Here is a 14,740-nt window from a genome sequence, read left to right on the forward strand (position 1 = left end):
ACGTGAGATCATGACCTGGGCTGAAGTCGGACGCTCAACCGACTGAGCCACCCAGTCGCCCCAAAAATTCAACTTTTTAAAAACAGGAAAAGACAAACCAATCTCAACTTTTCAGTGTCTTCATAGCATACCAAACATCGAACTTCCTTGACTCCAAGGAGTCCTAATCCAGATTTGGAAACTATCCTGGATTTCACTGGCAGCTTCTAACACATTTGAGATCCACCCCGTTCCCAGCCCCTGCTGGCTCCCACTGCCTCCCTGGCCTCCCCTATATTTCCCACTTTCTTCTTCCCAACTGGGGACTACCATTCTTGTGACAAACAGCTCTGAGCACATGACAAACTCACAGGGTGAGGACATGCATGCATACATCATATACACCCACCTATGCTAAACACACAGAAACATTAAACATAAACACTCTCACACCATACACACACACACACACACACACACACACACACACACACACACACACAACAAATATGTTGAGCGCTCACTCTCTGATGAGAGGAAGGAGATAAAGTTTAGCTTGATTCCACACTGGCCTGACTTCTCTTTTTCAGAGAAAATTCTGATTCTGTCTCCTGGAGCAGACCTCATCAGGGCAGAGATGCCCACTCCTAACTGAGCTTCAGGTCAAAAAATGCCCCCCACAGCTGCAGACTGACCTCCTGAGGGAGAGGCCCCATGTTCCACCAGTAGATGCTGTAGGATCAGCAGGAAGTGGCCTCGGATGAGACCACCCACTTGGACATCCTCATTCCTCCTCAAAAAGGTCCTTAGGACAATCAGTACTTTGCGGGCTGTGTCCACTGGGCTGGAATAGATGAGATCCTAGGCAGGAGAGAAGGAATCCAGAGCTCAGAGGACATCACAGTTGGGGACAGGCAGACAGTTGAGAAGACAGGGGCTGAGGAAGGACCCAGGATGGTAGTGTCACAAAACCTGGGGAAGGAAGCATTTACTTACTTGGCACCTATTATGTACCAATCTGTTGAATAGGTCCATCCTAAATAGGAAGAAACAGAGACTCAGAGAAATTACTGGATGTGCCAAAGGTCACATAAGCCAGTAAATGGCATAGCTAAGATTTAATCTCCTACCTCCAAGCCCAAAGCTCTTTCTACTTTCCAGGAACCCTGTCTCTGACACATGTAAGTTTTAGGGTCAAGAAGAGGTTACTTCAGTACAGAGGATGTGAAGGGAGGAAAAGAGAGTTGGGGATGGAGATGTCACAGGGCAGGGAAAGGATATGGTTAGGACAGATTCAGGATACAGGAAGGGAAGCGAGGACCAGGTCAGGCCCCTTCTCTGCCATGGCATCTGGCTATATTTCTGCCGCAAGCTATAAAGGCCTTGGGTTCAGAAGGTGGGAAAGGACATTGCTTTTTATTTGCTTTCAGAGTTATTTTAATGAGTATATGATAAAGACAAAGCCAGTCAGAAGCCACACCAGAGACTACTCTACTGATAGCTCCTGGCACCTACCAGCTCAAACAAGCCAATTCCTTTGGACAGGCTAACATGCTGGGTGCTATGAATCCAGGGTCACACACAGACTCTCTTTCTCGGGAGGACAGCTGACACACAGAGAGACATGGCTACAGGGCACCCAGCCAGACAACTCCAGATGTGCTAATCACTGGGTGGCACATGGGCATCTAGGCTTGGCTCTTCACAAACTTCCACAGCTGCCAGAGAAACAACTATAAATCAACAATTGCTCAATTAGGGATTGATAATGTCAGGTACTGTGATGTGTTAAAACTGTAGCTGTATGTTTATTTATATATTATCTGTATCTTCATAATAACTCTTCCAAGTAGGTGTTAACCTAATTTTTCAAGTGAGGTAACAGGCATATTACATAGTTTGCCTATTAAGACAGCAGTGGCTCTATAAAGTCTACTATACTCTGAGTTAATGAAGAACAGGGATGAGGTTGGCTTCATCTTTGTCACCTTGTAGGGACTCAGAAAACATCTCTGGAAGGAGAGGATCACAGCATAGGAGGGCAAGAAGGAATCTCAATTCATTTATATCAACCCATTTTTACAGGGCATGAGGCTGAAGCCCAGAGTGGGTGTGATTTGCCCAACGTCACAGGGACCAAGGCCAAACCTGATCCTGGTCCTGGTCCTGCTCCTCCCCCAGCACGTGGCTGCCTAATAGAGAGTTGGTCTCTCAGAACCCTGAGTTAAAATGTTAAAGTCCAAAAGGAAGAGGGCTACTCGGCCTCCAGTGGCTGTGGAGAATGCCAGGGGAAGGGGTGCGCCCCACTGTGGGGGTCAGTGGGAAGGCTCTGGGTGGAACATGGCCCACTCTGCAGTCTCTCCTCCCAGAGATGTCCAGATTTTTCTGGAGCTGGATCAACCAGGGTGAGGTGGCCAAGGAGGGAACAAACAGAGCTTCTGTGATATCACTGTTTTTCACATTTAAACAACCTACATGAAAGACCACCCATTGATAAGAGTGGCAATTAGCAGCTTTGTTTTCAGCTGCTAATTACCCATATCAAAACCAGAAATTGGTACCAACAACATATTTTTAGACTCTTTTTCCCTCCTGTGGCTAGAAGCTGGGAAGAAATGGTAAGAATTATATATATAAACAGATAGCAAAGTTGTTCCTTGCTATTCTTTTTCACCACTGATGTTTCTAGGATCCAATTTAGTGAAAAACTCATTAACTTTAGGTTCCATAGTCATGACCCTTACTAGTTATATGACCTTGAGCAATTCAATAAGCTGCTCTAGATTAACATTCTCTCTCTGATTCAGAGTAAGTCAATGATCAGGGAATCATAGGCTACTGTGTACAGGATAGCAAGAGTGCCTTTACATATTCTTTCCACATATTATTCCTATATATCCACATGTTATCTCCATTAAAAAAATTTTTTATTATGTATATATATTTATTTTTTGAGAGAGAGAGCGCAAGTTGGGGAGGGGCAGAGAGAGAGGGAGAGAAATCCCAAACAGGCTCCATGCTGTCAGCACAGAGCCTAATGTGGGGCTCAAACTCAAGAACTGTGAGATCATCCCCTGAGCTGAAACCAAGCCAGACATTTAACCAACTGAGCTCCCCAGGTGCCCCCACATGTTATCTCCATTTTACATATGAGGAAACTGAAGCTCAGAAAAGCTTTCACCTTCCTGGATCTGTATGTATCATCCAGCCCTAAGGGATAGATCTTTCCTGTTGAGCTCTAGGCCTGGTGAAGCACAAGGCTCCTCTCTGCCCAGGAAGGTGGGGTGGTGAGGGTGGTTCACATTCAAGGACAAGAACTAGACACAACAACAAAGGATGGGGCACCTGCTCCAGCTTGCCTGAGACAGCATCTCTCTAAGGATTTGGCCTCTTGAGATTCGTTTTCTTTTAAGCTTGCTTCCTTTAAGTACTTATGTTTCTTGAAGCTAGTGGGCTAGGATAGTCTTCAACTAGGGAGGGTCTTCACCCTAGAAAGACTCACACTGAGAAAAAACTTGGGTGAGGAAGATAATGAGCTCCATTTTAGACAGAAATGTCAAATAGATGCTTAACTTTATGGGTCTGGAGCCCAGGAGAGAGGTCACAGATGGAGGCAGAGATCTGAGTCATCAGCATATAGTAGGAGGCCATGTGAATTATTGGCACAGCCCAGGAAGATGACACTGAGTAAAAAGGAAGCTGAGGACAAAGCCATGAGGAACATCAATTTTCAAAGACTAGCCAGAGAGAAAGCAACAAAAGAGACTGGGAGAAGCACCAAGAGAGGTAGGAGAAAAATTAAGAGAGCTAGTATTTCCAAAACCAAGCATATGTCGATAAAAAGGAAGTGGACAACCATCAAATAATAACAGGTCATGTAAGAGGAGAACCAAAAAGTCCACTGTAATTAGCCACAAGAATATTGTTGACGATCCTGGTAAGAGTGGTTTCAAGTAGCAATGGGGGCAGAAGTCAGAAGACGGAGGAATAAGTGAGGGTGACAATTTTGCAAGCAGAAAACTACTTCTAGGAGTTGGCCGTAAAAGGAAAAACATGAATATGAAAAGGGTTGGGAGGGCAGGGACCAGTGAGAGCAACCAGGAGTAAGTCTAGAGGGGCTTAGACTCTCCTACCACTCCTACAGCCCACTGTCCTGATCTGAGATTTTTTCTAGCCTCACCATTCTTTGATTCTCTCCTTCCAATGATGCTTTGGAAGTCCCTGTAAGGTGAGAGAATGAAACAAGCATCTGTGGTTTCCTCAAGGGCAAGGACCAACTGTATCGGAATTATCTTTGTATCCCCAATGCCTTCACCAGCACGTGACTGCCTAATAAGTACCAATGTATGTATGATAAAAATGTATGATAAAAGAAATGTGTTTAAATGTATGATAAAAGAAAAAGTGAACAACTAAACTCAAGACCTCTAAAATTCTGCTCCTCCCTATCCTTCTCCAGCCTCAACTCCTGTGACATACCGTCCATTCTCCGAAACCACACCAGACCACTCACCACTGGCCCTGAATTACAGTAAGCACGTCCGTGCTGCTGGGCTGGCCTGGCAGGGTCGTCCCTCAGCACTCTCTCTTGTCAAATCCTTTGCAGATCAGCATTTATGACACCTTTCTGCCCTCCCTACAACCCAAGCACTCTGCCTGACCTTTACTGCCATAGCGTTAGAACAGGTATTAGTGGTCTGTTGTGTCTGATTCTCTCCCTGGCCTGTGCAGCAGGCACTGGGTCCGGTTCTTCCCTGTATCCCCACTGCTTAGATAAACAGCTCCCCCTTTAGTTGGAACACTGGATCAGGGTTGTTTTCTCTTGTTCTGAGAGTCTGCTCAGTTTACTCGAAGAACATCAGATAGGGAGTCAAAATCCAGGTTTCAATCTCAACTCTTGTGAACTATGGCAAATCTCTCTAAATCTTTTTTTCATTTATTTAAAAAGAAAAAAAATAAGATACCATAAACATCTTTCTCAGAAGAGTTGCTTTTTTGAGAGAGAGAGAGAGACTGACTTAGATCTGTCCAGACCCTTAATTCAATGGGTCAGCAAATATTTATAAATACCTAGTCTATGTGAGAAACCGACCCTGAATGCTTCATCTCACAAAGAAAACCCAGTATCTTAGCTCTGTCCATTACTACTTTCCCTGGAACGCCTCTTGCTTTCCTCCCCTATGAACTGATGCTTTATTTTTAACCCATTCTTTCTCCTTTCTTCTTCTTCCAAGGAAAAATTTCAGCCAAAGCATGAATGCAGCCCCTATCAAGCCAACACATGTGATCTCACAAGATGACAGATCTGAGGGATGGAAGGTGAAGGTGCAACTCCGAGTGGGGAGTGTGTGCATGCGTGCGTGTGTGAATACGGACAGATGTACGTATCTAAGTGAGGTGTACAACATGAAGGTGCTATTTCCACCACAGTCACCCCAATAAAGTCAATCCAATAAAAAACACTCCAATAAATCATGTTTGTTGATGATTACAAACATCAAAGGAATCCCCACTCTTCCCTAACGGGCTGTGTCAGTCTTCCTGGACTAGGAAAAGGTAAGTAGGTGAGCTGAAATTGAAGGCAGTGGTTTTAAATGAAGTGTCTCCTATGCTGCCGTGCTATAGTCAGTTTTGGACCTGCCACTAGAAATCACTCACTAAGTACAAAGTGGTGCAAATGATTTTCTTTTTTAAATAAATAATAAATTACAGCAGTTACCTCTATAATAATGTCACTCCCATTAATTTATTTTCCAATGTGCTTTCTTGAGCGAAAGAAGAATAGAGGGAGCTAAAGCTAGTGTATTAGAAACTTCAGAAGACAGACAGCTGACTTATCTGATATACCTGATAGGAATTATAGGGATGTCTTAATTCATGAAAAAGCACTAGAGTTTCTCACAATTCTGGGTTTGCCCGAGGGAGTGTGTTGCACATGTAACATTATCCTGTGAATTATGGCAAAAAAGAGGCCATGTCCCTCTATAATCAAACATCTCCATCTACATGCCCCAAGGGTATCCTTTGACATTAAGTCCTTGTTAGCACAATCTGCTTGAGAGAAGACAGAGAGGTGAGAGGGAATGATGACTGAAGTCAGCATTTCATAGATCTGTCCCCTGAAGAGTAAAGAGGGACATGTCTCTCAATGAGCAAACCTTGATCAGACTTAGAAAGGGTACGGATTTAAAGAAATCAGGCACCTGCCAGCAAAAGAATCTCCCACTCCCATGGAAACACCCATAAATCCAGAGACAGGTAGAAGCATGCAGCTGCCTCCTGACTTCAGTAAACCAACTGCCAGAAAGAAAGGGCCCACCATCTCTGAAAGCAGAAAGGAGCAAATGGTCACGTACTAGCAAAATGAGCAGGATGCTGGGGCTGCTTCTGAGCATGTAGAACAGGGCTGCTAAGCTGGCAGGAAGTGGGGACTGCCCAGCAGAGGAGACATCATCCAGCTCCTCATAGCTGCTCTCTTCCCAGGAGAACCAAAGTTCCAGGACACGGTGCCCAAATCTACTCATCAGCTCTGGATACAACAGGAAAAACCTGAGCAGGAGGGGATGGTGGATATAAACCAGGTGCAGGTCCGGGATGCCCTCTAAAAATTTTCTGATGGCACTGACCACAGCCTGGAGACAAAGAAAGAAAGAATGAAAGAAAGGGACTAAATAAATCTTGCAGAGGACTCAATACAGCCCAACAAACATAGCCAAGACATCACTGGGAAAAATGTACTTGGCATCTCAGTACTCCAGTACATCTTCATTGGCTCACACCAGGGCTCTCCAGCGAGAAGAAAGCCCACAGTGCTTACTTTGTAACAGTGGTTCTCAACTGAGAGTGATTTTGTTTTCCAGGACAGTTTTGGAAATGTGTACAGACATTTTTTTTTATTTTCTTGACTTAGGGAGTGTTACTGGCATCTAGTAGGAGAGAGCAAGGATGCCGCTAAATATCCTACAATGTACAGGACAACCTCCCACAGAAAAGAATTATGGTATGCAAAGTGTTAACAGTACTGTGGCTGAGAAACCCAGCTCTATAATGATACCATGGTGTGCTGTAATTATCAGCAGACGTGTCTACCTCCCACACGAAACTTGAGCTGCTTGGGGAAACAGACTGATGCAGATTAATCTGTGCACCTGTCATAGGACCTGGCACCGAGGGGCCAAGGGGCATGTGTGTTGAATCATTTATTAACCCTCAAAAACCTCTCTTCCCATTGCACACATAATGAAATTCAATCCTTAATATGTTATTCTAAGAGTTTTATAGTTTATAGTGTGGGCTGTTTCATTTAGCTCTTTCATCTATTTTGAATTAATGTTTGTGTATACTATGAGCTAAGGGTCCAACTTCATTCTTCTGCATGTGGATATTCAGTTGTCCTAGTACTATTTGTTAAAAAGACTGTTCTTTCTCCCTTTGAGTTGTCTTGGCATCCTTATCAAAAATATATGGGTTTATTTTTGGACTGTCAATTCTATTTCATTGATTACATGCCTATCCTTACGTCAGAAACACAGTCTTGATTACTCTAGTTTTCTATTTTTTCTTTTTTCAAAGCAGGTTCAGTGCAGGGCTTGAACTCACAACCCGGGGATCAAGACTTGAGCTGAGATCAAGAGTCGGATGCTTAACTGACTGAGCCACACAGGCGCCCCTCTAGCTTTTTCTTTAAAGGAATATAAAACCATTTATTGACCACCGTTTACCAGTATTTACAATAAAGTAAACAATATGCAATTGGATAACATTCTCATTACTACAAAGTTATTGCTTTTCCTGGCTTCTGCTGATCTAGTAACCCAAATATTGAGAAGACTGAGCCTACATGTAAGGAATGAGTTAGGAGAAAGAAAAAACATGCAGGTCAAGAATTTAGATCACAGAAGTTTGTTCACCCATTTATTTCAGCAGGTCCTAAATTGCCAACATCTCTAACCACCTGATTATGATCAAGTTTCCATGAACAAAGTCTTAGACATTCCATGAACCATGACCTTTTTTGTCAATACAGCACAGGATTTCAACTTCTTGAAAAGTAATGGCTCACTAGAAGGAGGCATTTTTTTTTTAATTTTGCAAAATGTTTATTTATTTTTGAGAGATAGAGAGAGAGAGACAGAGCATGAGTGGGGGAGGGTTAGAGAGAGAGGGAGATACAGAATCTGAAGCAGGCTCCAGACTCCACACTGTCAGCACAGAGTCCAACATGAGGCTCGAACCCACAAACCGCGAGATCATGACCTGGGCTGAAGTCAGATGTTTAACCAACTGAGCCATCCAGGTGCCCCTAGAAGGAGCCTTTAAATGTCCATTTAACCAAGTTTTGCTTAACTAATTAAAACACACCAGGACTTGTCTAGTTTTCTCATTTGGGTGGGGAGGTTGTTGGTAGTGATAAAATTTTCCTTTTCTTTCCTTCCTTTACTTTGCAAATAAACTTGCATTTATATAACTATAGATATGGCTACTTTTTTATTTTGCTTTATTTCTTTAAGTAATCTCTACATCCCATGTGGGGTTCAAACTCACAACCCTGATATCAAGAGTCATGTGTTCTTCCACTGAGCCAGCCAGGCACCCCAGATATGGCTGCTTTTAAATTGTCCAATTTAAATTGTTTACATTATATTTAAACGGTCCAATTAATTACAAAATTTGAAAGGTTAAGGTTTTAGGGAAATTTTCAATTTTTTAAAAAATGTATTTATTTTTGAAAAAGAAAGAGAGACAGAGTACAAGCAGGGGAGGGGCAGAGAGAGAGAGAGGGAGACACAGAATCTGAAGCAGGCTCCAGGCTCCAAGGTGTCAGCACAATTGGGGCTTGAACTCAAGAACCATGAGATCATGACCTGAGCCAAAGTCTGACTCCCAAACTACTGAGCCACCCAGGCACTCCAGGAAAAATTTCAATTTAACTTTAAGTGACTTATTTCTTTCACTGAAAATGATGACATTCCAGAAACATAGTTATGAAATGCTATTTTTGTTTTGGTAAATGTTAAAAAAAAATGAATGAATGAAAGAAAGAGAAGAAAATCATTTACGTATGTGTTTTTATGTATACACACAAAAAACCCCAACCAAAAAAAAAAAGAAAAAAAAAACAACCTCTGAATTGTCCCTAGTCATAAGAGAGTTAAACACAAATTCTAATTGAGTAACCACCATGAAGATTTCCCCCAACATTTAGAAAAAGTATTATTTCTTCAAAAAATTTTAAAGTTTATTTGTTTTTGAGAGAGAGACACAGAATGTGAGTGAGGAAGGGGCAGAGAGAGAGGGAGACACAGAATCCAAAGCAGGCTCCAGGTTCTGAGCTGTCAGCACAGAGCCCAACGTGGGGCTTGAACCCATAAGCCATGATATCATGACCTGAGATGAAGCTGGACGCTTAACCTACTGAGCCACCCAGAAACCCCTAGAAAAAGTATTCTTGAATGCAGGGAAATAATATACCATGGTCTCAAATATACTTTTCTGCTAAAGGAAGTAACCACAGAAAGCTTTTATTTGTTCAAAGTAACCAGTACTATACATGCAAAGAACCCCAACAACTCCCCCAATACTACTTCAAAACAAACACACCAGACTGGATTTTCATTAGAATGTTATTTCTTCACACTAATAAATCTAAGAACCAAGGCCTAGATTCTATATACATATATACAAAAAGCAACATAAACAATTACTGAGCTTCAGCTTCTGGACAAGAATTCTAGGTTACTCTCTCTTCATAAAAAGCAATCACAATTTGAGAACATTTAACATTTGCCTGTTTTGCCAGCACCGAGTCTGCCTATCTTTCCATTTCACAAGAAACATGAATTCTCCACTGCTGTCTGTGGCACCAATTCTTCGTTCAGGATCAAGACCTCCTGGCAAAGCCTCTTGGTCTATTCGCAGCATCTCTTTTCTTCTCCGAGTTGCTACCATCACATCCACTGTCAGATACAGATTTTCTTTTTGTAGCATCTTTTTCTTTACCAGCCTTTTGAGAACTAAGAACTGCTTCAATTAACTCTGGAGAGTCTAAATTTTCTTCAGTTTCCCAAGTATCGTCAACATCTGTGAACCCCTTCCACCTCAGGAAATACTCCACCTTCCCATTCACTACATGTTGCTCCTGTACTCTTTCCACAATAAATTCTTCAGGCTCTGCCTCTTCTACTTTTTTACTCTTTCCATTCTGTTTCTTTACCTTTTTTTTTTTTTTCAACGTAGGCCATTTTCTATTGCAGACCTGAAGACTTGTTATTCATCGCCTCCAAGCTGCACCCAGTCCCGGGTCTACAGCGTCTCCTTTGATTGCTCTAGTTTTGTAGGAAGTTTGAAATCCAGAAGTCTGAACCCTCCACCTTTAGTCTTTTTCAAGATGTTTTTGGTTATTTTGGGTCCCTTGAATTTCCATATGAATTTTAGGGTTAGCCTGTCCATTTCACCAAGAAAGAAGGGAGGGAGAGAGGGAAGCAGAGGCAACTGGGATTTTGATTGGGATTGTATTGAAACTACAGATCAACTTGGGGAGTACTGTCATTTGAACACTATTAAGTCTTCTTATTTCCCCAGTTTTATTGAGATATACTGCCACATAACATTGTGTACGTTTACAGTATACGACATAATGATTAGATACGTGTATATATTGTGAAATGATCACCATAAGTTTGGCTAACCTCCGTCACCTCACATAGTTATAAAATCTTTTTCACTGGGATTAGAATTTTTAAGCTCTACTCTTCTAGCAACTTCCAAATATACAAAACAAACTGTCAGCTGTAGTCAGTATGTTGTACATTACATCCCAGAAGTTTTTTATCTTCTATTTGTTAAGTCTTCTGATTCATGAACATGGGATGTCTTTTTTTTTTATGTTTATTTATTTATTTTGAGAGAGAGAGATAGAGAACTACTGGGACAGGGACAGAGAAAGAGGGAGACAGAATCCCAAGTCGACTCCGTGTTGTGAGCACAGAGCCCAGAGTGGGGCTCGAACTCACAAACCATGAGATCAGAACCTGAGCTGAAATCAAGAGGCAGACGCTCAACCAACTGAGCCACCCAGGTGCCCCACGGGATGTCTTTCTAATTACTTAGGTCTTCTTTAATTTCTTTCAATGAGGCTTTATAACATTCAGTGACCAGAAGTGTACTTCTTTTGCTAAATGTATTCCAATGTATTTTATTTATTGATGCTATTGTAAATGGAATTGTTTTCTTAATTTCGTTTTTTAGCATGTCATTAAAGACTTGAGTCTACCTTTCCAGCTTCTCTCCACTCTCTCTTAAATGACTTAGTGAAGGCATGCTAAACTAGACTTTCTTCCTTGAAGGGACAGACTGGGAAACTTCCCATTTCTGTATCTTAATTCTCTCAATAAAGCCTCTCCTGATGCCATAATCCAATACAATCTCTTTCTCTGTGTGTTTTTATAGCTCTTGACCAGTCCTCCAGCTCCAGGAGAGCACTTGTTGCTGTTAGTGCCTACCTGGAGAGGATCTTTTTGTCTCTCCTGCCAAACTGGTGCTTCCTGAAGGAGGGATGCGTTTGATTCACTCCAATCCTGACAGGAGCCCCCATGGCACCTGACACATATCAAGTGGTCAAGCCACATTGGGGAGTTATTATTTAACGAGTATGGAGTTTCAGCTTTACAGAATGAAAGAGTTCTGGACATGATTGATGGTAGTAGTTGTACAACAATGCCAGTGTACTTAATGCCACTGAACTGTACACTAAAAATTGTTGAGATGATAGATTTTGTTTGTGTATTTTACCACAATAAAAAACCCTAATACATAAAAATAGAAGAACAGAATTGAGTTTAAAAACCAAGCTGTGATTATATGTTGCCATTTAGATATTTATATAAAATTTTTAAACATGCAAAACAATGTCATACATCATTTATGGGTTCACACCTAAGAGGCAAAACCTGGAGTTCCATGAGCTACTAAGTTTCCACACCACCACTGGTAGATGTGAAGAGAGACACCACCCCCCCCCCCAACAAATCTAATATTACTACCAGTATTAATCTTGAAGCCATCAGGGCTATTCCCATCGTGTCCTTTTCTCCTGTTTACATTAGTCACCTCAGGAAGCCCAGAATTTCCAGATCATCTTATATGGCTCAAAACATTCCCTTTTCTGTTCCCATCTCTCACTCTTCCCCAGCTCCCAAAACCTTTCCACAGTGTCCTCTAGAACTCACAGTTATCAGCAAATTCCTTGTCCTGTGCCTCTTCCTTGAATATTCCCGTCACCTTGTTGTTTTGATCCTCATCCAAAAACCTGCCTTGCCTACAATCTTTCAAGTTGAAGCTATTTTTGTTCCCATCTCCCTAGTTCCAAAATCATGGCCTCTAAATTCTCTTTCTGCCTTCTAATCTCCTCCATTTGCCTCAACCATTCATCCCCATAGTCATGCCCCTAGGCCTTGTCATTACCAAGAACTGTACGCTCCTCAATAATCCCAATTCAAGCATCCCACTTTACCACCACCACCCCTGTCTTTCCAGCTCACTTCCTCTTCAATATAGCAATTCTTTGAACCCCATCAGAAACAAAATCTTAGGAAACATCCTTTTATTCTCTCTTATTCTTACACCTCACACTGATCCATCGATCAAGAAATTCTATTGGCTCCTGTTTCAAAATATTCAGAAGCTGCTGCTTCTCCTCTACTATCTCTTGTCTACATTATTGCTGTAACCTCCTAACTAGTTTCTGCACTTCTACCTTGTACCCTTTTGGTCTATTGTCCAGAGTCACCCCTTTTAATTCAGCCATGAACCAAACCATGGGACTATATGAGATCACCAAAGAAACAAATTTAGAGAGAAGAGCAAAGCTATCAAAGACTGAGCCCTGGGGCACTACAACACTTAGAAATCAGGGAGATAAAGAGAAAATCAGCAAAAGACACTGAGACAGAACTGCCAGAGAGGTAGGAGGAAAATCAGGAGTACACAGCATTCTAGATGCCAAGTAAAGGCAATGGTTCAAAGAAAGGATGCTGTTGATAGGTCAAGTAAGGCGATGACTAAATACTGACTACTGGCTTTAGTCATGTATCTGTTACTGGTGACTTTGATAAGTGCATTTTCAGAGATGTGCTAAGGGTGAAAACCTAACTGGGGCAGGTTCAAAAGCATATGGGAGAGCAGGAAGTGTATACAAGCCTAAAGCATCTTGTCATAGTAGAAAACCCAAATGCTGTCACAGACTACTAGGGTTATCAAAAGGACTCAGGAGCTACCCTGAATAGGCTCCCACTGACCAAAGACAGGACAATTTGAGCTTCAAAAGATAAATAACTCCAGTGGATTGAACACATCAAATATTTTTAAATCCATGAGTTCATAATGACACTAAAAAAAATCTCTTTGGTCACCTTTGAGGAATACTAGGCAACCAATTCCTCTTTTTAAGCTGTAATTAAAAGGAAAGAATCAAACCTTCTACCTATGCTTCCTATACAATCTCCTATTCAGAGTAACTGAGTAGTTGATGAGGGAAGCCTGGGTGGCTCAGTTAAGCATCCAATTCCTGATTTTGACTCAAGTCATGATCTCATGGTTCATGGGATTGAGCACCTCATTGGACTCTGTGCTCACAGTGCAGAGCCTGCCTGGGACTCTGTCTCCATCTCTCTTTGCCCCTCCCCCACTCGCACTCTCTCCCTCTCTCTCAAAATAAATAAACATTTTACATAAATAAATAAATAAATAAATAAATAAATAAATAAAGGTTGAATGACAGAATTAGGATATTGTTATTTCACAATCTCTAATGAATTAATTGTAGGCAATGATCACCAATGGCTTCAAATATCACAATAAAAGAGACAATGGGATATTGTATCTCTAGATCTACTTACTTGAAAACTCATGCACTTCCACTACAACTTTCTGCTTCTATCCAAATTAAACCAGGTCTTCTTACATCATGTTCATCCCAAAGGTAATCAAAAAGAAGCAAAATTATGGAACATCTGGCTGGCTCTGTCAGAGGAACATGTGGCTCTTGATCTTGGGGTCATGAGTTTGAGCCCCATGTTGGATATAGAGACTAGTTAAATTAAAAAAAAAAAAAAAAACTTCAAAAAAGAGGCAAAATTACTTGTCAGTGAAGAAAGGGTATCCTTAGGTTGAGGCTGAAGTGTCCATATCTAACAAGTAAAAGCAATGTTTAATGAAAGAGGGGAGAGATTTAGCGATCAATTAGACATAGTCCTTGATCCACAAGAATTTATAAAGAATCTGGAAACAGGGGGCACCCGGGTGGCTTAGTCAGTTAAGCATCCAACCTTGGCTCAGGTCATGATCTCGTGGTTCATGGGCTCAAGCCCCGTGTCAGGCTCTGTGCTGATGGCTCAGAGCCTGAAGACTGCTTCAGATTCTGTGTCTTCCTCTCTCTCTGCCCCTCCCCTGCTCACCCTCTGTCTCTTTCTCTTTCAAAAATTAAAAAAATTAAAAAAAAAAAAGAATCTGAAAAGAAAAAACTTGCATACACACAACCACCATCAAAGTGATCCAAGGTCAGCCTGATTAACAATGATCGGGTCCCAGAAAACCACTTTGTTTAATAAACTGTTAACAGAAGGAAATACCTCACATCTCTCTCTTGTCCTGCTCAAACCAGAGGTGGTACTAATAAAAGAGCCTTGGGAGTCTAAATTGGAGTCCTGGCATCCCCATCAATTAATTGTATGACTCAGAGAAAGTTACTTTAACCCAAGTCTTG

General features: G+C 41.7%; 1 protein-coding gene and 1 pseudogene across 2 annotated transcripts in view; both read right to left on the minus strand.

Moving 5' to 3' along the window:
- The window catches only part of MEI1 (meiotic double-stranded break formation protein 1), a 79,413-nt gene that overhangs the window by 20,807 nt on the left and 43,866 nt on the right, over window positions 1–14,740 (minus strand). For both annotated transcript variants that reach the window (XM_086712148.1, XM_086712147.1), the window contains 2 exons: window positions 6,336–6,611; window positions 675–840 (listed from right to left, as the gene is read on the minus strand). In XM_086712148.1, coding sequence (XP_086568274.1) covers window positions 675–840; window positions 6,336–6,611 — 442 coding nt within the window. The remainder of the gene's footprint in view (window positions 1–674; window positions 841–6,335; window positions 6,612–14,740) is intronic.
- LOC112863573 (chromobox protein homolog 3 pseudogene) lies at window positions 9,680–11,572 on the minus strand (annotated as a pseudogene).

This window comes from Puma concolor, chromosome B4 (genome assembly GCF_028749965.1).
Source record: "Puma concolor isolate L17-30 chromosome B4, mPumCon1.1.hap2, whole genome shotgun sequence".
Lineage (NCBI taxonomy): Eukaryota > Metazoa > Chordata > Mammalia > Carnivora > Felidae > Puma > Puma concolor.